At 56.3% G+C, this 21,419-nt stretch overlaps 6 protein-coding genes across 6 annotated transcripts; 3 read left to right on the plus strand and 3 right to left on the minus strand.

The window, feature by feature from the left end:
* Positions 1-586: 586 nt before the first annotated feature.
* On the minus strand, positions 587-3,038 carry INS49_000025 (uncharacterized protein; the record flags this gene model as incomplete). The annotated part of the gene is made up of 4 exons (XM_043160863.1): positions 587-671; positions 729-2,759; positions 2,821-2,889; positions 3,016-3,038. The coding sequence occupies 4 exons, from the start codon at positions 3,036-3,038 to the stop codon at positions 587-589; spliced, it is 2,208 nt and encodes a 735-aa protein (XP_043029369.1).
* A 1,231-nt stretch (positions 3,039-4,269) lies between these two features.
* On the plus strand, positions 4,270-6,451 carry INS49_000026 (uncharacterized protein; the record flags this gene model as incomplete). The annotated part of the gene is made up of 4 exons (XM_043160864.1): positions 4,270-4,296; positions 4,382-4,562; positions 4,646-4,968; positions 5,030-6,451. 4 exons carry the CDS (start codon positions 4,270-4,272, stop codon positions 6,449-6,451), a joined length of 1,953 nt encoding a protein of 650 aa, XP_043029370.1.
* A 526-nt stretch (positions 6,452-6,977) lies between these two features.
* Positions 6,978-9,274, minus strand: INS49_000027 (uncharacterized protein; the record flags this gene model as incomplete). The annotated part of the gene is made up of 3 exons (XM_043160865.1): positions 6,978-7,526; positions 7,617-7,788; positions 7,854-9,274. 3 exons carry the CDS (start codon positions 9,272-9,274, stop codon positions 6,978-6,980), a joined length of 2,142 nt encoding a protein of 713 aa, XP_043029371.1.
* Positions 9,275-9,705: 431 nt separating this feature from the next.
* Positions 9,706-11,652, minus strand: INS49_000028 (uncharacterized protein; the record flags this gene model as incomplete). Its single annotated transcript, XM_043160866.1, has 3 exons — positions 9,706-10,234; positions 10,290-11,393; positions 11,462-11,652. 3 exons carry the CDS (start codon positions 11,650-11,652, stop codon positions 9,706-9,708), a joined length of 1,824 nt encoding a protein of 607 aa, XP_043029372.1.
* An 851-nt stretch (positions 11,653-12,503) lies between these two features.
* Positions 12,504-16,091, plus strand: INS49_000029 (uncharacterized protein; the record flags this gene model as incomplete). Its single annotated transcript, XM_043160867.1, has 1 exon — positions 12,504-16,091. One exon carries the CDS (start codon positions 12,504-12,506, stop codon positions 16,089-16,091), a length of 3,588 nt encoding a protein of 1,195 aa, XP_043029373.1.
* A 1,002-nt stretch (positions 16,092-17,093) lies between these two features.
* On the plus strand, positions 17,094-21,188 carry INS49_000030 (uncharacterized protein; the record flags this gene model as incomplete). The annotated part of the gene is made up of 7 exons (XM_043160868.1): positions 17,094-17,112; positions 17,188-17,232; positions 17,295-19,240; positions 19,388-19,834; positions 19,885-20,749; positions 20,810-21,063; positions 21,126-21,188. 7 exons carry the CDS (start codon positions 17,094-17,096, stop codon positions 21,186-21,188), a joined length of 3,639 nt encoding a protein of 1,212 aa, XP_043029374.1.
* Between the last annotated feature and the right edge of the window lie 231 nt (positions 21,189-21,419).

Consider the following 21,419-nt stretch of genomic DNA (forward strand, 5'->3'; position numbering starts at 1 on the left):
CTGTCAAAGTCAATCCACTCTTTGGGGGCAATTATCAATCTGAACTATATAAGCCGCATGGTCTCCGGCACTTGACCATTATTTACTCGCACACGCACAAGACCGGAACAGGATGCGTCGTCCTGAGAATAGCAATGTACACATGTGCGGCCAAGGAAGCAAATAAGCAATAAGCACAATAGGACGACGAACTTTTTCTTTTTCTGTCAAGCCGATGCTCTCGATCGGGGGAAGTAATTAGACAAGACAACAACGGGGGCAGGACCAAGACAAGAGACCTCCGAGAGAGACGGGGGGAGGTTGACCAGGGTTTGAGCTGACTTTGATAACATGCAGGAAGGAGAGAAGAAAAAAAAAAGAGGAGAAACAAGAAACAAGACGCCTGTAGACACGAGGGATTTCCAAATGCCGTGCTGCTAGCATTACCCGTCCCAACGCCGATGCACCGCCAATGGTCGTTTGCAAAGCTCCAATCCTTATGAAAGTAACACAGTCCCCACGCCCCCGCAGTCAAGGAATATACACCAGGCACACACGCAAACTCGCAGGCCCTTTCGCCGTCTTACTGTCTCACTCACACACCCTCTCACCGCATCTCCACGCTGGGGAAGACCCGCCTGCTGAACAGGTCGACGTGGAACTCGTATATGCCGTCCACGGCACCGATGATTCTGAGATGTCCTTGTCAGTAGGTTGTTTCTGTTTTGTGTGGAACGGTGGTCACTCACAAGATACGGCCGTCCTCGCTCCATGCCAGCCCGGCAGTGTCGTCGTCCTCGCGGTCGACCCGGCCACCGGGGATGTTGACCAGACGGTCCAGGCGGGCCCGCCCGAGCCGGCTGGTCGGCTCGCCCTCGTTGTCCCTGTCCCTCAGCATGTTGCTCCACACGGAGAGGTAGTCCCTCGTCCTGTTCCCGGTCGACTCGCCCTGGCCCGGCTCGTAGGGCCCGTCCCCCGAGGCGGCCCCACCCTCGAACGCCGACTGGTACAGGGCCTCGAGGTCGGTGTACGAGTTGTTGATGTACACTTGGCGCGGCGACTCGCTGCTCTGAGGGAGCACGAGGGGCGCGCGCAGGGCCCGGATCGAGCCGCCAGACAGCCTGTGCCTCTCTGCCTCGTCGACTGCGAGGCGGCGCGCGCGTACTCGTTCTGACTGTTCGCGAAGACGGTCAGATTGGTCGCGGAGACGGTCGCGCTGGCTTTGGATGTCGCTCAATATGTCGCCTACTCGGCGGGAATTACTTGCCTCAGAGCGTAGTCTAGAGCTGGAGTCGTTCAGGGCCAGTGCAGTGGCATTCTCGCGCTGCTGCCGATTGTTGTGTAGGCGTTCCATCAACCTCGACATGTTGGAGCCGGATGTGGGATTGTTCCGAGCAGCAGCCTGCTCCCTGCGCCTACGGTGCTCCTGAAGCGCCTCTATCACCATGGTTTCCTCCGGGGTCAACGGAGGGTGGTAGTCGGTGGCTTGGCGCCGTGCTGCCCGTCGGTTCTCTGCAGTCGAGATACTTGAGTAGCTGAGTTCTCCGCTGTCGTTCCGTTCCAGCAGTCGCGGGTCGATTGAACCCCTCTCCGTGATCATGATCTGCTCGAACCCGTCGTGGTCGTTCAAATTTAGCATTTGACGCGAAACGTAATTGCTCCGAATATCCGCAACACCGACGCGACCACGGTGTTCTGTCCATGCCAACAGGTCGAATGGTCCCGGGCAGAAAGCCATATCACGAACGGCACCCACGTCATCTTTTGCTCTTGACGAAGTGAAAGCAGTGATCAGGGGATCGCTACCTGGCTCAACAAATGAGGCAGTGTCGAATACGGAGATAACGCCATACTGAGTCCCCACAGCGAGGAACCGTCCGGTATTCGAGAAGCAGGCGGCAAAACTACCTCGCTGGTCGGAGCGATCCTCTTTTCGCTGGCTTTTGAGGGGTATCTTTGCACACAGTCTCCACTCGAAATCCTCCTTGCGCGTGAACAGGCCGGGGCAAGTGTTCTGCCTTGCCACCCTCTCGTGAACATACAAGTAAGGGTCGTCGCAGACAGCGGCAAGCAGGCGGCCGTCTGGTGAAATTAGGGCGCGATTGACACAGTCTGGATAGGTCAGCTCGTCCACTGCGTCCTGATCCCGCAATCCCACCACTGTGACGTGCTTGTCGTTATTTGCAAGAACTGCCACTGGCGTAGAGTATGCTCCTTCGAAAAACCCAACCCTGGAAACCTGCGGAGTCCAAAGCGTGATGCAGTTCACGCGATCCCTGCCAAATGTCTTGGAACGAGCGTGCAGACTCTTGTCGGAACTCGGCTGCGTCCTAGGGCTGGTTGGGATCAGGGGTGGCATAGAGTCGTCACTGTCGTTGTGGGAGGCCGGATCGATGCCTAGGCGCAGTCGCTCGTCGGGTGAACCGGCTCGGACATGATCGTGGAAAGCATTGAGCCAGTGGTCTTGGTCTGAGGGGCCGTTGTTGGCGGAAGATCGACGGTATCTCGAAAATAGGTCTCTCTCGACGTTGTTGCGGCCTAGATCGCCCCCTTCACTTTCATCGTCCACCTGTACGGCCACGAACTCGCCGTTCTCACCACCGGCGCATATCCAACCATACTTGGCCACAAGGCATCGGGGGGCGAAGGTGAGGATCTTGATTGTTTCGCTTTCGTGGGATGCAGTGTCGAGTCGATGGATCTGGTTGTTCTCGTTCCCCCCGGGGTAGTAGATGTAGCGCGGCGAGGACAGGCCGATTTGGGAGCGCAGTTGCCAGTGTCTAAGACAAAGAGGTTAGACCATGACACCTGGGCGAAACAGCGCCGGGAACCAGAACATACTCGACGCGCAGACCGACGCGGTAGTGTCGCTTGGGCTTGCGGAGAATGAGGGCGTCCGTCGGATGATAGCTACATGCGGGCATCCGTTAGCCAAGCCGATCCCCACCACAGGGGGGTGAGCACAGCACAGTGAGCGTGTGCGAAAGGAAGAGAGTGCATGCGACATTGGCTGGAGGGCTGGAGGTGACTGATTACATTCTATCGTCCGTGACGGCCATGGTGCCGACTGCGAGGCTCAGACTGAAGGCTGCCGAGTCATGGGGGTGATGGAATGGATTGCAGATGAGCGGCTGAATGAGATTGACGAGGTGCTCCGAGATCGCGTTATTAGGTCGTCGTTGTCACAGAGGGGCGAGCGAGGTTCGGAGACGGATAACCGAATAGATAGGCAGGTCGTCTGGCCCAAAGCGAGGTGATGTGAGGCGAGGCGAGGCGAGGCAAGGTTGGATGACAAGGTTGAAAGCTGAGGAGTGATCTGCCCAGGCAAAGGGCGAGGCAAAGAGGAATCTGAATGACGTTCATTTGCCAGCAGCAGTCAATGAGGCGGCAACCTTCCGCTTCCCACATAAAGAATAGCTGCGACAGGGGCACAGAGAGGTACTTGCGGCTAATATGCCCACTTGGTGCAGATCCAAAGTATCACCTTTCTGTCCACCTTCTCCAAACCCTGTGGCGTGGATCTCGATTTTGCACGCATCTGACGGACCGTGACATTCACCACCGAGTGTCCAGCGTCCCATCATCGTCAGCCCGACTGCCTGGTGAGAGGCTCAATTGCTTGTGATAGTCCAGATATTTGTGCAACGGAACACTGTCTCTCACTCTGTCCCTTTGCCTTCCAATTACTTGCTTGCTCAGGCTCTGTCACCATACGTAGGTAATTTGCAGCATCGTTCCTCGAGGTGCATACCGTATCGAGACTAATAGATACTTACCGAGGTTCGTCCGCCTACTTGGTAGGCGAGGCAGCCAGCATCTGTCGTGAGTCGGCTCTATTGGCAATCAATTCCTACGCCTCTAGTTGGCTGGACAATGGACCCTCTTCTTCCTTTGAGCGGGTTTTCGCTGGGAGAGGTACTGGGGCGGTTGGATCTAGGGAGGTACGTACCCCAGAGCCTACGCCCGCCCGCGTTTCCGGGAAGCACGGGCCAGGCGTCGGCTGGGGTCGGGCAGGCCTGGCAGGCAAATCTTTCGGGAAGCTTCTCTCCCACAGGCTGGGGGGTCGGCGGCTCATCGAGCGAGCGTCATTACCTTGCTTGACCATTGGCAAATATTTTCTGAGCTTTTTTCACCTCTGCTTCGTCCATCCCCAACCACAAAGTCCACAGTCTCCCTTCCCTCAACCCTCAACCTCCATCAGAAGAAACGTCCTGTTTCTCTCCTTGTTGCAATCCTCACCTTCTACACCATACTTTGTATTGTAGAATATCTTTCTTTAATTAGATCAAGATGCTCGCCTCGCGCATGTCCAGAGCTGTAAGTCCACGCCCGCCTCCCGTGATCTAGTGCTCGCCACAGTCGTGATGATCTGGGACACTGACAATCTTTGCCATCACCACAGCTCCCCAGAGCATCGCGCTCTGCAGGTCTCCTGCGTAAAACCGCCACTCCCGCCCTGTCGCGGTTCCAGTCAACAGATGGCAAGGTTCAGGGCGCCGTGATCGGTATTGATCTCGGAACCACAAACTCTGCCGTGGCTATCATGGAGGGCAAGACCCCCAAGATTATCGAGAACTCAGAGGGTTAGTTTCCATTTACTTCTCAAACATTGCTGCTACTGTCACGTTCAAGTCGAAACGCGAACCCCGCTAACACCCACTTCTAGGTGCCCGCACAACGCCATCAGTGGTCGCTTTCGCTGAGGACGGTGAGCGTCTCGTCGGTGTCGCTGCCAAGCGTCAAGCCGTCGTTAACCCCGAGAACACCCTCTTTGCCACTAAGCGACTCATCGGCCGAAAGTTCTCCGACGCTGAGGTCCAGCGCGACATCAAGGAGGTGCCCTACAAGATTGTCCAGCACACCAACGGAGACGCCTGGGTGTCTTCCCGTGGCCAGAACTACTCGCCTTCGCAGATTGGTGGCTTTGTCCTGCAGAAGATGAAGGAGACTGCCGAGGCTTACCTTAGCAAGCCCATTAAGAATGCTGTCGTCACCCGTCCCCGCCTACTTCAACGACTCCCAGCGTCAAGCCACCAAGGATGCCGGTCAGATCTCTGGTCTGAACGTCCTCCGTGTCGTTAACGAGCCCACTGCTGCTGCCCTGGCCTATGGTCTGGAGAAGGAGGCTGACCGCGTTGTCGCTGTTTACGATCTCGGTGGTGGTACCTTCGATATCTCCGTGCTTGAGATCCAAAACGGCGTGTTCGAGGTCAAGTCTACCAACGGAGACACCCACCTCGGTGGTGAGGACTTTGACATCCAGCTTGTGCGACACATGGTTCAGGACTTCAAGAAGACCTCTGGAATCGACCTGTCTGGCGACCGCATGGCTATCCAGCGTATCCGCGAGGCCGCTGAGAAGGCCAAGATCGAGCTGTCTTCCTCTCTGCAGACCGACATCAACCTGCCTTTCATCACTGCCGACGCCTCTGGACCTAAGCACATCAACCTGAAGCTGACCCGCGCTCAGCTTGAGAAAATGGTCGACCCTCTCATCTCCAGGACTGTTGAGCCCGTCAAGAAGGCTCTCAAGGACGCCAACCTGCAGGCCAAGGACATCCAGGAGGTTATCCTGGTTGGTGGTATGACCCGTATGCCCAAGGTCACCGAGGTCACCAAGAGCATCTTCGGACGTGACCCCGCCAAGTCTGTGAACCCTGATGAGGCTGTCGCCATTGGTGCCGCCATCCAGGGTGCCGTGCTCTCCGGTGAGGTCAAGGACCTCCTGCTTCTGGACGTTACCCCTCTGTCCCTGGGTATCGAGACCCTCGGCGGAGTCTTCACCCGTCTCATCAACCGCAACACCACCATCCCTACCAAGAAGTCCCAGGTCTTCTCCACTGCCGCCGACTTCCAGACCGCTGTCGAGATTAAGGTGTACCAGGGTGAGCGTGAGCTTGTCCGCGACAACAAGATGCTCGGAAACTTCCAGCTCGTTGGCATTCCTCCTGCCCACCGTGGTGTTCCCCAGATCGAGGTCACTTTTGACATCGATGCCGACTCCATTGTTCACGTCCACGCCAAGGACAAGTCCACCAACAAGGACCAGTCCATCACCATTGCCTCCGGATCTGGCCTGTCTGAGAACGAGATCGAGCAGATGGTGCAGGATTCCGAGAAGTACGCCGAGGCTGACAAGGAGCGCAAGGCTTCCATTGAGGCTGCCAACCGCGCCGACAGCGTTGTGAACGACACGGAGAAGGCCCTGAACGAGTTCGCCGACCGTCTGGACAAGTCTGAGGCCGACCAGATCAAGGAGAAGATCACCTCCCTGCGCGAGTTCATCTCCAAGAGCCAGGCCGGCGAGGGTACCCTGACCGCTGCCGAGATCAAGGAGAAGACCGACGAGCTCCAGATGGCCAGCTTGAACCTCTTCGACAAGATGCACAAGGCCCGTGCCGAGTCCGGCGAGCAGCAGGCTCCCAACACTGAGGGTGCTGCTGAGGGCGAGAAGAAGGACGAGACCAAGTAAACCTAGTCTCGGAAAAACCGGATCAGCGACATTATTATACCCCTTTCACGCCAACTTTTGGCCATGTGTGTCTAAGCAGCGCGGGAGCATGATAGACCTCTTTTCTTCACCCCTGTATCCACTCTGTACTCATATACTCCGCACCCTTCCGGCAGCTTCACGGGCTGCCACAACACCTCATTTTACGCTACTTTATCCTGTGTCTAATCACCAAACTGGGCGGTGACGGCGTTCTGAGCATCAAAACAAACTTTTCTTTTGCGTTCGATTTTTTTGGGGCCAGGTCATTTGACGAAAGGGTTCTGGATGACACTACGACGGCATGGTTTTGGGGGGACAGAGGTCTCTCGAAATGTGTGTACAATTGTTAGATGTTGATGACAACGCAAGATAATACGACAACCCCCCTCAACCATCTTGGCTCAAATTATTACTGTGTCCTGCCATTTGTATAGTGAAGACATCGAATGCGCCGGGTGAAATGAACGCCATGAATGTTGCACCGCTAATGTTACCCCTGATCAAATCATACACCCTGGCCGGCTCTCTTGGGACAAAAGCTCTCCGAGCGCGCCCTCGTCTCCGTGTCCATCTCGCCCACAAGACGTTTAAGATCACCCGGCCGCTCCAAGAACGAAACCAGCATCCCGGCCTCGAGGTGCCACGCGACGTGGCAGTGCATGACCCAGATCCCCGGGTTGTCGGCCCTGAAGCGGATGACGACGTGGGACTCGGCGGGGACGGTGAAGGTGTCGCGGCGCAGCGGGTTGGCCAGGTTCCAGGTCGTCGTCGTCGACGATGAGGGAGAAGAGGAAGAAGGGTCGTACCGCCCGGGCCCCCAGCCCACGACCTGCACGCTGTGGCCGTGCATGTGGAAGGGGTGCTCCATGGCGTCGAGGCTGTTGATGGCCACCTGCGCGGCGCCGCTGCCGTCTGGCACCAGGAGGACCTGCTGGTCCAGGCGGAACCCCCAGTTGTGGTACACGCCGCCTGCGTCTGTGGTGAAGTCGTTGTCTCGCTCGTTGGCTGCGACTTGCCATAGGGTTGCGTCGTCTTGGTAGGGGCTCCAGGAGGTCTGTTGTTTGAATTTTGGTTCACGGTCAGCTTTGTCTGGTGCTGTACGGTATTTGGGATGACGGTGGGTTAGCGTGCTGATGTTGCTCACCTTGTTCAGGAAGATGCGATTGATCTCGCCGACCTGGCGGAACTGGAAGTCTACGATGTGGGTTGGGTCTCCCTCGCGTAGCTCATGTGCTTCCTTCTGCCGCACGGGCTTGGCATATCGAATGGCATGTCGCCGCAGCTCCACGGATTTTTCGTCTCTGCTTCTTCCTCCTCTTCCTTATCCGTGTCTTGTTCCTGCAATGCTTCTTCTCCCTCCGACTCTTCATCACGCTCATACCTCAGGATCCCTTTGGCCTGATACCCTATTGACTCTAATCCACTACTGATGTAGGTGCTATAAGGCAAGAAACACTCCTTTTCCAGCGCCGACCTGATGGTGTAGTCACCCACTTTCTCCGTCGCGGTGATGACCACGCTATACCTCTGCCCGATGTTGACGTGCACCCCCTGGCTGACGATGGGCTCGACCTCGACCCCGTCGATCTCCACGATGGTGAGCGGGTGCCTGTCGATGCTGAACCAGTATGAGAGGTACGAGGAATGGTTGATCAGCCGGAGCCGCATGGTGGTCCCGGGCCGGACACTCGTCGTATACACCTGCCCACCGGTGCACTCCGGCGCGTTCTTCTGCCGGAACGTCGAGTTGAAAGTGGTCGACGCCACGGAGCAGTCGAACGTGTTCTGCCCGTTAATCAGCAGGTTATCACTCAGGGGCTCGACGCCGGCCTCGGCGGGCTCCCAGGGCGACGAGGGCGCGAGGTAGTGGCCCGCAAGCTCCCCAGCGTAGGTATGATAATTCTCGCCTAGGAAGACGATCCTCTCAGCGTCGGTGGCGGGCACCATCTCCCCCTCCGGGTCCCGCACGACGATCGGGCCGTACAGCCCGTCCGTGTACTGCACGGCGGCGTGGGCGTGGTACCAGAACGTGCCCCTCTGGCCGGCGACGGTGAACTCGTACGTCCAGGACCCGCCGCGCGCCGGGATCCCGCACTGCGTCACGCCCGCGACGCCGTCCATCCAGGGGGTGCCCCGCTGGTCGACGCCGTGGAAGTGGACGCTCGTGCTGGCGTTGTTGGGGAGCATGTTCGTCACGCGCACGCGCACCGTGTCGCCCGTGGCCGCCTCGATCAGCGGGCCGGGCGACTGCCCGTTCACGAGCACCATGGGCTTCCAGACGCCGTCGGGCGCGGCGAGCCCCAGGGTGATGGTGAAGTCGTACTCCCTCACCTGCGGGAAGCCACGGAACGCGAAGCCCGTGTCGAGGTCCAGCTCCGTCCTGTTGGTCAGCTGGGCCCCGGAGATGATGGGGAGGTTGTCGGGTATCCCGCTGGGGTGGTCGGACGGCCGGCTGAAGACGTGCGAGAGCGAGGAGCCGCCGTAGTAGGGAATGCCAATGCCTAGCCCGCAGCCGACGCCGAAGACGAAGGAGAGTATGGTGAGGATGAGGCCTGTCAGGGAGGTGATGAAGGTGCGGAGCTGGAGTCTTTTCCATAGCCGGGTCTTGTCATCGTGGAGCACTATTTCTTCAAATTCATCAATGTCGTCTCTTGGTTTCTCGTCCGGCTCTGTGGTTTGTTTTCGTTGTTGTTGGGGAAACAGAAGGTTTTTGGTGTACTCGAACAATGATCGTGTTTTGGTGGGCTCCCTCCGTGTCTGCTGTTGATGGAGGAAGCCCTCGACTTCGCTTGCATCCTGCATTGTGTCTGAGTCTCATTGACGCATGAAGGAGTTGAAGTCAGAGTCCATTGAACTGTGCATACTAACTATAAGATGCAATCGAATGGTGGCACGATTCCTCGGATCCTCAGGAATGAGGATTCGCCTCCGCGCCAGGCAATCCCGCGCAATACACATCCACATTCCATAGGGCAGGGACTTCACGCAATAGGGGCGAAGAGATCGAACGAGCCAATTGCCCGCCTCGCTGACTTGATTAATTGATATTGCACGGCGCCTGGTTTAGCTATGGTCTTTGTCGTCATACATGTTTACCCCTCCACGCCTCGCGAAGACGACGAGGCATCGCCATGGAGTGGCATACAGTATATAAAGCCCCCGACCACAAAACGGGCCATTTGACAGGCTGGCCCTCGGCTCCGGCTCCCAATCTCCTGCCGCTGGAGAGCCTCCTAGCCCCTGCCGAATCCAAACCAGCCCTTCTTAGCAGGCTGTTTCTCAGGCTCTCCAGACTTGGCGTTCGTCTTGTCTTCGAGAGCGCCCGCTTTCGCTGCTTGCTTCTGGGGGTATTGGACGTGGTTCCACGCCACGTCCAGGAACAATGGCTTGATGGGAATAGGTTCCATCTTTGGAGGATAGGTGACAATGTTCTCGAGGTTAACTCCCTTGGAGGGGTACTGGCCGAGCTTGTCGATCAGGGGCCGTTGTGCCGCCTTGGAGTCTCCCTTGTCGGCCTGCTTCCGCAGGTTGGCAATTTCGACCAGCGCCCGGCAACGCTGCAGCTCTCCCTTCAGTAGGTTCTGAAGGAATTCAGCGTCTGATTTGACGACCTCGATGGTCTTCAGGCCAGTGTCCTTGCTTTCATTGTGCTTGACAATTACTGGCAAAGCAGCCTGGCTTTGGTCATGAGCGTGCTTGATGAGAGCGAGCGCATTCGCAGGATTACCGATCAGTGTGTGAGACCGAGCAATTGCAAGAGACCTAACTGCAGGTTAGCAAGAAGACATTTGAAACTACCAACCCGGCAGACACTTACTTCAACGCTGTGAAATATTTGGACACGGCGTCAATCTCTGCTGCAAGATGCTCGTCTGCCGCGACACCTGGAAGCTCCTTTGCCGCATCCAGGATCTGCAATGTCTTGCTATACACGTTTGCCTTCTTCTCCAGCTGCTTGACTTGCTGGCTGTCCTTGATTGCGGGCGCCTCGGTGTCTGCAGCGCTGCCCTTCTTCAAGCCTGGGCCGTCTTCTAGCACGGCGCCATCCTGCTGACCCAGCAGAACGCGGTTTCGCCCTATCTGCCAACTCAACAAATCGTAGTTAAGCTTAGTTCGCAGTATGGCCAGGTTCTGCATCCTTGGGTCGCCTTGAGGCACGCTCTGCTGTTTGAGCTCGTCAATGGCCTGAAGCGTCGCCTCAATCGCATAGTTGCTGATCTCAAGAACACTGTCGTAGGCCTCAGCCTTAACATTCGGCCGCAGGTCAGGGGAAGAACCCAGCTTTTGGGACAACTCGGAAGCAGCAGTCTCCAGGGCTGCCAATTTCGAGGCAATCTCAGCGTCTTCTACGGGAACCTCCCTAGTCCTCCATGTGACAGTTTTGAGGGGACCACCGTTGGCCATATCGGCATCTTCGTCCTGCTTGAGGAAGCCAGGGGCGACCTCCTCCACGCCGGAGACCAGAGCCTTGTCGGATTGCGGCAGATGCTGTTTCGCAAGAGACAGGAGGGACAGCGATGTTGGTATATTCTGCTGGCGCTGCGCAAACCGCAGAGGGGTATCCACAGACCCCGAGACATAGTCTCTGAAGGTATTTCCCTCCAGTTTGGACGACGGCAATGCGCTGTAGATGACCTTTGCAACACTGTAGTTGTTCAGGCACTCTTCCCACCTCTTGGCCCGGAATGACGAGTCGCCCTTCAGCACGGCGGCGTATGCCTTTGCGCTGAGAACATCTGAAGTTATCGCACCGCTTGCGCTGTCGGATAACGTGGCAACGAGGTTCTCGACAACCTTGACAGCTTTCACGAGCTTCGACACAATGTTGGAACGGGTGTCGCTATTGATGGTATCTCTTGAATGCCACGCCATGGACTTGGCCCAGCAGCGCTCGGCCTTGAGGAGAGGGACCTGGATGAACCTGTGCGTGGGAGTCAGCGCCTAGCTCCTCGTGCTGGTCGCGAAAGACAGGCCGGGGCGCACACTCACTCATGGTTTTGCGCCAACTGCGAGGGAGTTATGTCGACGTTCGATGGCTTGCCATGGCTCTTTCCCGGAATTCCCAGCCTCTTCTTGGTGCTTCGGAGGCGAGTGGTCAGCTTGGAGGCGTAGGTGGTGTAGTCATTTGCGTAGTCGAGCAGCTCCAGCCTCGTGTCGAGGATGATCTTTGTGGTGTCCATGATGGTCGCGCGTGCTTCTGAATCCTGTCAATCAAGATATCTATGATCTATGATTTATGCTGTCATGGGCGAGAGCAGACGCAGAGTGGAGGCCAACTGTGCTGGCCGAAGACTGCTCTCTGGGCTGGGAATAGGCGGTCTTGTGCAGTATGCGCCTTGGGGAACATGAAGTTGTGGAGGGGCTCCTGCTTCGATGTTCACTCAAGCATCCATCGCAAACCGTGCCCCGCAAAAATTGGCCCTTTGGGGGAGCTACGGAAGCTTGGGGTCGCGGTCAGTTGGCAGGTCCACTACCTAGGCAACGAACACATCCCTGCCAAAAACCGGACGCGGGCGGGCACGAGCTCCCTGCGGTCCCGGGCCGTTCTTTTTTTTTTCTCGTGTAGACCTTGCGCCACTGGCCGAAGTCAAGAGATCATCGACGGCAGAATTACTCCAGAGTCCTTCCAGCCAGGCCCGAGCTGCTCCACCACGACAACTCAGCTCAGGTGGCCCTCCTCAATGCTTCAGCCCACAACTGTCCATCCGTCCTCAAACTCCAGGCACATGACGAAAGTAATCCATACCCAGTGCTAGCGCGACCGGGAAGGCGAATCTCTGAACGACAGCGGCGACAGCGGCGACAGTGACGGCATCATACTCCAGCATGAAGCGCGTAAGTACGCACACCTCCCTTACGGACTCATGGCCGCATTTGAAGCGGCAAGTTCAATGACTTGAGTCGTAAAGCGAGACTGCTGACCTCTGACGTGCTTCCCTCCGGACCTCAGTCGTGCCGACATATAATGACCTGAATCGAAGCTATCCCAACCCTCCCCGAACCCAGCAGTCTGCACCGTTGCCTCATACCAATGCTTGAAAGAACGGCCGCAAGTCTGGAACCATGCAACTTCCAACGAGTGCTCCCTCCGACAACAATCTCGCTCAAGTCGCACCGAAGACTCCGTAGCACTTTTTGGAACCATGGCGCTGCTGAGATCGAGTTGTCCAGTGTCTGGCAGGCACTCGTCCGGGACCCTCTCGGGTCACTCAATATCTTCCCCGTCTCTCGGCACCCAAGGTCGGAACCCCTGACGGCCTCTACTTTCTTGCTCGACTTCTTGAATCCCCATGGTGCGACGTCACTGTTGAGGAGGCTGTCCCCTTCAGCTCTTGATAAATACGAGCGGCCGAGGCTGTTCCTCAGAAGTGCTGTGCCTCGGCTCTTTACTTCGTCAGCGGCCTCAGCTCAGCAGTCTCAGTCGCAGCCCCCGGCTGAGAAGATACCAGAAACTTCCGCTGTTGGCAATGAGTCGACAAACGATGCAGTTGCGTTTGAAGAAGAAGGATTCGACGAAGACTACGAGGACTACGAAGACGAGTATGATGAGAGCACCTCGTTTACGGACCCAGAAGCAGAATCGCCCGCGCTTCCGGCTCGTCCAGCGCAGAGAACGGCAAAGCGGCCCTCGAAGTCTCGATGGGACGCACTGCATGACATCTTCCAGACTGAAGATCCCTCCGACTTCATCCACGCATGGCGGCTGTACCATAGTGCCCCAAACATAGAGCGACGTAGGGCGATTCGCAACGAGTTCCTCGATTACGCGACAAAATGTCGAAGTATGGAGCAATTACTCGCCTTGGCCATCAAGTTTTCAAAGTGGGAGACATTTGGAGACGTTTGGGAAAGATATCCGGATGCACACCGAGTCGACGCCGAGGAACTCGAGTGGAAGCACATTGAGAGTGTCCTTTCCATGGAGGAGATTGGGAACGGAATCAAGGCCCTCGTATTCCGCATAGACACGTCCAGCCGTTCCGTCGTGCGCCAGGATCCAGAGTTTTCCAAGACTTTGCTGGACAGGGTGGTCACCCCATGTATCCGCAAATACTGGCGAGAAATGAAGGGAGACGACCTCGCCCTGTTGCTGCATCTACTCAAGGATCATCTGCTCTACGAAGATCTTATCTGCCATTCCAAAGAATTAGGCCCCAGCCTCACAATCAAGCTCTACAGGCAGTATCGAAAATTGCGAGGGGTGAAGCTCCGCGGTCACGTCATGCGTGAGATGATGCAGAAAGTCTTCTTCCCTGCCGATGATGCTGGCGGCATGGAAATGATGATGAGGGACTGGCACACACGCTTCAATGAATTGGATATACCTGGTTACCGGCTCTACATGACTTTTCATGCCCGCCGCGGTGATGCAATTGCCGTGCAGCGACTGTGGGATGCATACGGGACAGACTACCCTGATCGAAAATCCCCCGTGGGCAGCAGGAACCCGGAGTATCTCCCTCTGCTCCACGTCCAAGCTGTCAAGGGCGAGCTCGGCGAAGTGCGGCGCGTGTTCAATAAGCTTCAGAGTGACTACGGTACCAACCTGCCTGTCATTTGTTGGAACGTGCTACTCAATGCACATGCCAAGGCCGGGGAATATGACACGGCGATCCGTGTCTTCACCGTCTTGCAAGACGCTTGCAAGCCTGACAAGTACAGCTACGGCACAATGATGGGCCTCAGTGGGTCAAGAGGAGATCTCGAGTTCACGCTGGAGTTATACCGCATGGCCAAGAACGATGGCATTGAACCGAATATGGCCATGGTCGACTGTGTCGTAGAAGCCTACTCCCAAAACGACAGACACCTCGATGCGGAGAGAATCTGCGTCATGACAACGAAAGCGCGCCGATTCAAGCGGGAGGAATGCACCGTGTTGTGGAACACCCTGCTGTATCACCAGGCCTCTCGGCGCGACCTAACGGCCGTCAACCGCCTTCTCGTGGCGATGACGGAACACGACGTCCCTTATGACAACGAAACATACGATCACCTCCTCCGAGGGCTGGCACTATGCAGGCAACCTCATCATGCGCTCTACCTCCTGACTTCTGCCGTCAAAAGTCACTCATTCAAGCCTACTCTGAGGCACTATGCTTTGCTGATGAGTGCCTTCCTCAGGAGCGGGCAATCTATGAAAGCCCTTGAGAGCAGCACCATCCTCCGGGACCTGGGCATGCCGAAGAGCAACGAGGCTATGGTTCGAGTCTTCAAAGCCCTAGGTGGATTGGCCCAAAGGTCGCCAGATAAGGATGACGGCAAGCAACATGTCCTACTAACCTCGGCCTTGCGACAATTCAGAAAAGCGATGAAGCCCGCGCGGAGACCCAAGCGAACGCAGCAGCTTGGAGATATATGGATTCAGACACTCAATTTCCCAGACACCGTAGCAAATCGCACAGATTTAGCCTCTGTCTTGATCTTTGTTTTCACACAGATGAGGCAGACCATGGCGGTACCAGAGATCTTGCAGCTGTGGCAGAACTCATCCCCGGAGGCGGCGAACATGCAGGAGCCTCCGCTGAGACTGCTGGAGTCGCTGATGCTATCGGCTTTCTACGATGGAAACTATGCCGAAGTCAAAGACTTGTGGAACATGATACTCGACCGCGCAATTCACATGAGCCATGTGGGAGCACCGGGAACGACAAGGGACGAGCCTCTCCCATCCATGCGGTACATCCTCACCAACCCGCTCAAGACGATGCAGCGCATGTATGCTGCACAGGGTGATGCCGATGGCCTACGCCAGGTGATATCCACGGTCCTACAGTCCAAGTTCCAGCTGGACAGCAAGAACTGGAATTACTATGTCCAGTTCCTTGCTTCGATGAAGAAGTTCCGTGAGGCCTTCATCGTGTGTGAGGAGCAGCTCATGCCTCACTGGCTGGGCTGGCAGCGGGTGCGCCGCGCGGTATCCGATGCCAAGACGAGGCTGCCGCTCGACATGCGCCGAAAGGGTGCCAGCCCTAGGGTCAACCGTCCTATCACCCATACGCTTTTGACACTGACCAAGGCATACATGGATTTGGAGCAAATGGCGTCCTGGAGTCCTGAGGCGGACCGGCTTTTGAACTACATCGTGGACAAGTGCCCCGGAGTCATGGCGGCTGTCAAGACGTTGATTCGGACGGATGACGAGACAGAGCGAAGGCACCTCATGAGCGAGAAGCAGTCGCAGCTGGAGGAGGAAATGAGAAGGGAACAGCTGCGAAAGGAACGGCTGGGAGATGTCGCGGACGAGGAGGTGCCCCAGGCCTTCCTGGACATGATGGATCTCGCCGGGGCAGGCCAAGGCACCTCGGTGAAGCAGGAGTCTTGGGGCGAGGAGAACGACGAAACGATGGCTGACGCCAGGAGCGACGACGGGGACAGCCAGTGGAGCGATGTGCATGATTCAGCCAGCGAGGATTGGACGCCCAGAAGGCCTGAGTCTTCCCGCAACTCGCAGACATTGGGATCTCCTGTGAGCGATCCTATTTCGGAAGACTTGCGCAAGGCTGAGGATGCGATTTTCACGACCAAGAAGCCTGCGATATTCACGTCCGCTGCTGCGAGACCTCCTCGAACGTCGGCCTCACACGGGTCCAAAGCTGGTGGCAGCAAGGATAGATGATGTGTCGATGAGTTATGGCCGACCGTTTGACAAAGACGGAACCCTTGTTGATATGCTGTTGTGTATATAATTACCCGCCAGTTTGCATGGTCGTCTACATGCATGTACACTGTAAGGAGCTGTGTATACCAGTAGAGTTATTGATGAACAAATAGACCTCCCAAATCTATTTTTGGCTACAATGTAGTATTGTGTCGATGCTTTCTCGGGTCCAGGACCCAGTCTTGCTTCTGGTTGTCGAGGGATTTCTTACTCGAAGTCGACAGTGTATCGATTGTGTTGGGATGCATTGTCTGGCACTTGTACATTGATACCTATCTAGCAGTGGTCTAGCAGTGGTCTAGCAGCAGTCTAGATAGGTATCTAGGTGGGTAGTACCACGCGCTACATATACCTGCGCCCCGCACCAGGAGGCCTAGCACACCTTGTAATTCACCAAGTTTATCCGATATTCTGAGGCCCCACCACAACTGTCTGGCCCAACCAGGTTCCCTGACGGCCGCTTTGACTGGTATGCATGCTCCTTCCACCTACAAGGTTCCACTCCTGCAGCGCAGTGCAGTCAGTCGTGATCGACGACTGCCACCCTTGGGAGCCGAACTTCAATGATCCCGTCCGCCTTGACTGCCACCGAGACAAACACCACCACCACCCGCCCCTTCCCTCCCCTGACAACCCGCCAGCCGCGAGACCACAGCAGCCCAACACGAGCTTGGCTTGCCTGTGCTGTGCCCTCCCTTCCCCAAGTACAAACACAACCCAACTCTCCCAGCACAGCGACAACGGCCATCGCCATCAGCCAGAGGGTGCCTTTGTCATAAGGCTCTCTTGGTCGCCTTTGCCTCCCCGATGCCTACCGAAGTTGACGCCGACTGTCGCTTCCAACGCTCCGGGCTGTCTAACCCTTAGTTAGACCGGCCCACCAAACATTTACGAATGTAGCCACTTTAGTCTCTGGTTCTACTTTCAAAATCAACCCCTTCGCGATCCATTGCTTCCAAGATGGATCGCGCTAGAAAACGTGAGTCCCCCACGAGAGCTGAGACTTTTCGAAGAGTGCCGTCCTCGGTCTGGAGTCTGACATGGTACGCCACAGGTGAATTGCGTTCTCTGAACGAGCGCGCGTGGGCGGGCGAGACTGGTGAGTGCCCCCATGACTCCGCACTCCGTGGTTCCTGCGACGCTGACGAGGCGTACCCCCAGACCTGTTCGAGGTCAATAAGCCCCTCGACTCGAAACTGGCAAAGCACACCGCCTACATCAAGCGATTGCGCACCGCCGTGACAGCCGCCACCCTGCCCACCTTTATTCAAGAAATCCGAACCCTCAGCCTGCACCGATACCTGTCCGAGATAATTTCCGCCTGCTACGAAGGACTCACCAAGTTGAAGGCCACAGGAGGCGACGTCGAGGCTGGAGTCGAGATTGTGAGCGCCCTGCACCAGCGCTTCGGGCCCGATGAGTTCACCCAGCAGCTTGCATGGCAGCTTGGCCGGGGCATCGCCACTCTAGACAAGAGCTACTTGAAATCCCTGCCTCCGGATGTACGAGAGAAGGAGGAGAAACAGCGGCCACTCCGCCAGAAGGCCCTGCTTCGAGTTATTACTGAGCTCTGGCTCGTCGGCGTTTTGAGGACCCTCGATGACGTTATTCCCGACGACTCTGTCAAGGCTGCTTCCGGCAAGATCCCGGAGCTGAAGGCCCGGAGCACGAAGGGAGGCGGCGCGGAGCCTTTCCCACTAGAGGTCCTGAAGGACTTGCTGGGCCACGATCGTGATCATTCCAATTTGCCCCTGCTCGTCACCTTTGTCAAGACTTTTGCCTGGGATATCTTGGGTGTCAGGAAGACAGCAGGAACCGAAGGTCGGAGAGCTGCGGATGAAGAAGGCGTAGGCAAGGCAACCGAGGGTTCTGGGGAGAACGAGGATGGCGAGCTGTCAAGTGATGACCCGCCTCTGGTCTCACCTGAACTTCAGGAACGCTTCAAGAACATCCTCAAGCGCTATTTCGAAGATGTGAAGACTCACCTTCTCCGAGATCAGAAGGCTATTTTCTCCCAGTCCCGTAAGAATGCTGAGGCATACGTCAAATCCGGAGAGGTTTTCGAAGATCGACAGGCGAACTTTGACAAGCAACTCAAAGCCCAGGAACGCCTGGTTGCCAACGCCCAAATTCTCGCCGACACTCTAGGGCTAGAAATGCCAGATCTGAAGGACCACGAAGCTTCGAATGCGCTGGCGAATGGGGGTATCGGCATCGTGAAGGCGGGCGAATACCTGCGTGGACAGGGAGATGGAGCAGGCATCTGGCAGGACGAGGATGAGCGCCGCTTTTACGAAAACCTTGCAGATCTCAAGGGAAAGGTTCCTGGAATTCTCCTCGAGGACGCCAAGAAAAAGAAGCCCGAAGGTGATGAGCAAGTTGGCAAAAAGGCTGACTCTGCCGAAAACGGTGATGCGTTGAAGGCAGCCGATACTTCTTTGGACGACCAGACGACTGCGATCGCCAACAAGACCATCGGAGCTCAGGTCGATGCCATCATCTTGCGTCTGCCTGACCTTACAACCAAGGAAACCATTGATCAGACTGCCATCGACTTCTGCTTCCTCAACTCCAAGGCGTCGCGGAACCGCTTGGTCAAGGCTCTCACGGATGTCCCCAAGAACCGCGGTGATCTTCTCCCTTGCTGGGCCAGACTCATTGCCACCCTCGGTCGCTACATGCCGGATATTCCCAAAGGTGTGATCGAGTACTTGGATGCCGAGTTCCGCAGTCTGCAAGCCCGCAAGAGCAAGGAGTTCTTGGCTCAAGTCCGGATTGGCAACATTCGCTACCTAGCGGAGTTGACCAAATTTGGCATTGTCCCTGAGCACACCGTCTTCCACTGCCTCAAGGTCTGCTTGGACGACTTTTCCAAAATGAACATTCAGATCATTTGCGACCTCCTTGAGAACTGCGGTCGGTACCTGCTGCGGAACCCGGAAACTTCGCCTCGCATGACCTCCTTCTTGGAGACCCTGCAGCGCAAGAAATCCGTGCAACACATCGGACCCAACGAGCGGATGCTGATTGAGAACGCTATTTACTATGTCGATCCACCCGAGAGACCTGCCATCCAGCAGAAGGAACGAACTCCTCTTGAGCTATTCGTGAGAAAGCTGATCTACGTGGACTTGTCGAAGCGGACTCTCGATAAGATCGCGAGACAAATCCGCAGGATGCACTGGGAAGAAGCCGAGGCAAGTGACAGGTTTCGCTAGCTGCAGAGTTAAGTCCGCCCTAACAAATTCATCTAGGTCCGACAGGCGCTCGAAAAGGTCTTCTCCAAGCCCGGCAAGGTCAAGTATGGTGCAATCCACCTTCTCGCCTCTCTGCTTGCGCACCTCTACAGGTATCGCACAGAGTTCGTCGTGAACGTTGTTGACAACGTTGCCGAGTCTATCAGTGCTGGTCTGGAGCAACATGACTTCAAGAACAACCAGCGGCGCATCGCGGAGGTCAAGTACTTGGCGGAGATCTACAACTATCGTCTGGTCGAACACGCCGTTGTATTCGATGTCATGTACAAGATTATGACCTTCGGTCACGGCGGTCCGCCGGTTCCAGGGCGGCTGAATCCATTCGATTTGCCTGACGACTTTTTCCGCATCCGCCTCATCTACTTCATCCTCGAGGCTTCAGGTGTCTACTTTAATAAGGGTCCTGCAGGCAAGAAGCTTGACTACTTCCTCTCCTTCCTTCAGGTATGTTCCCCCCACTTGACCGAGAAGTGGCTCAACTGACATACGTACAGTATTACATCTTCACCAAGAATCCTCTGCCTATGGACATCGAATTTCTAGTTCACGACATCTACACTGGTACCAGACCGCAGTGGAAGCTGGCATCAAACCTGGAGGAGGCCAGCAAGGCGTTCCAGCTGGTCCTAGCACAGGATCGAAAGGCGGCTGGGCTTGATGGACCAGAGCTCCAAGAACAAGATGATGACAGCAGTGGTTCGTCGACAGAAGACGAGATGGCAGATGTGGATGATGATGACGATGCTGAGGTCGATGAGGATGAGGTTGCAGCATCTGACGATGAAGATGAAGACGAAGACGATGAAGTGCGTTTGGTTCCTCCGGTATCCAGCTACACAATCACTGACCAAGAATCTGCGGAGCAGGACGAGGACCGGCAGACGACTTCTGAGGAATCTGTCGACGAGGCTATCATCGTCACTCGGCAGGAAGAGGAAATCGACCCCGAGGAAGATGCTGACTTCGAGCGAGAGTATGCGAAGATGATGTCCGACAGTCTCGAATCCAGGAAGCTCGACCGACGCCCTGTGTTTGACGTCGCGCTCCCAGTCCGGTCGAGGCCGCGAGAGGCAACCCTTTCCATGGACCAAGGCGATGGTGATTCCGAGGCACCAGCCCCGGCCCCTAAAATGGCGTTTTCGGTGCTCACGAAGAAGGGGAACAAGCAACAGGTCAGCTCCTCCATGTTTAATGCGGGAATAAGAGCTAATTGTGACCAGACCCGAACGCTGGAACTTCCCACTGACTCCCACTTTGCGGTTGCTATGAGAAGCCAGCAACAGGCGGAGCGAGAGGAACAGCAGCGCATCAAGAATCTCGTGCTCAACTACGACCTTCGTGAGAACGATGGGGAAGAGGGTGAGTCTCTATTATAACAAGTGCCTCGCTAGGACGAGACCTAATTACTTTCCCTTGTAGGTTCTGACAGCAAGCCAATTACCCACCATCACAACCATCGCTACGACAAGGCCAACAACAAAAACCCAGGACAGCGAGTCAAGAAGCTCCAGTTCGAAGACTTTGAGTGGTATGAGAATTCCGCACGCATAGAAAAGCTCGACGACGTTCCTGGGCGCGTCCGCACACGGCGACAGCTACAGCGTCTATCAAAATCCGATCTGGGGCCTGTGAATGAGGATGCCGAAACCCATGACACCATGGATGATTTCACTGTGGCAATTCCGCATCCACGGCCTTCTTGTTGCCATGGGCGTAAACAAACATATCGGACGAGATGAACCCCCTCGCTGCCTACCCCAGCAGCCCTTTGTCCCCCAGCGATCAGTTCACTGACTAGGCCGTTTCACGGCATATTTTACAGGACTTGATGACTTGAAATCCGAGCCGGCTTAGCAAATGACCCATTCATTTGGACGCGCAGGCCTCCAACAGCAGCTGCGTGCCCCATGCCACTTCTAGTTCGGGCCGCCTGATTCAGGCCTCAATCCCGTACCTGGCAAGGTTAACACCTCGAGAGGGGCATCAGTCCTTCCAAAGAGAGTGCTTTCACACACAACGGAACACGCCA

This window comes from Diaporthe citri, assembly GCF_014595645.1.
Source record: "Diaporthe citri strain NFHF-8-4 chromosome Unknown scaffold_1, whole genome shotgun sequence".
NCBI lineage: Eukaryota > Fungi > Ascomycota > Sordariomycetes > Diaporthales > Diaporthaceae > Diaporthe > Diaporthe citri.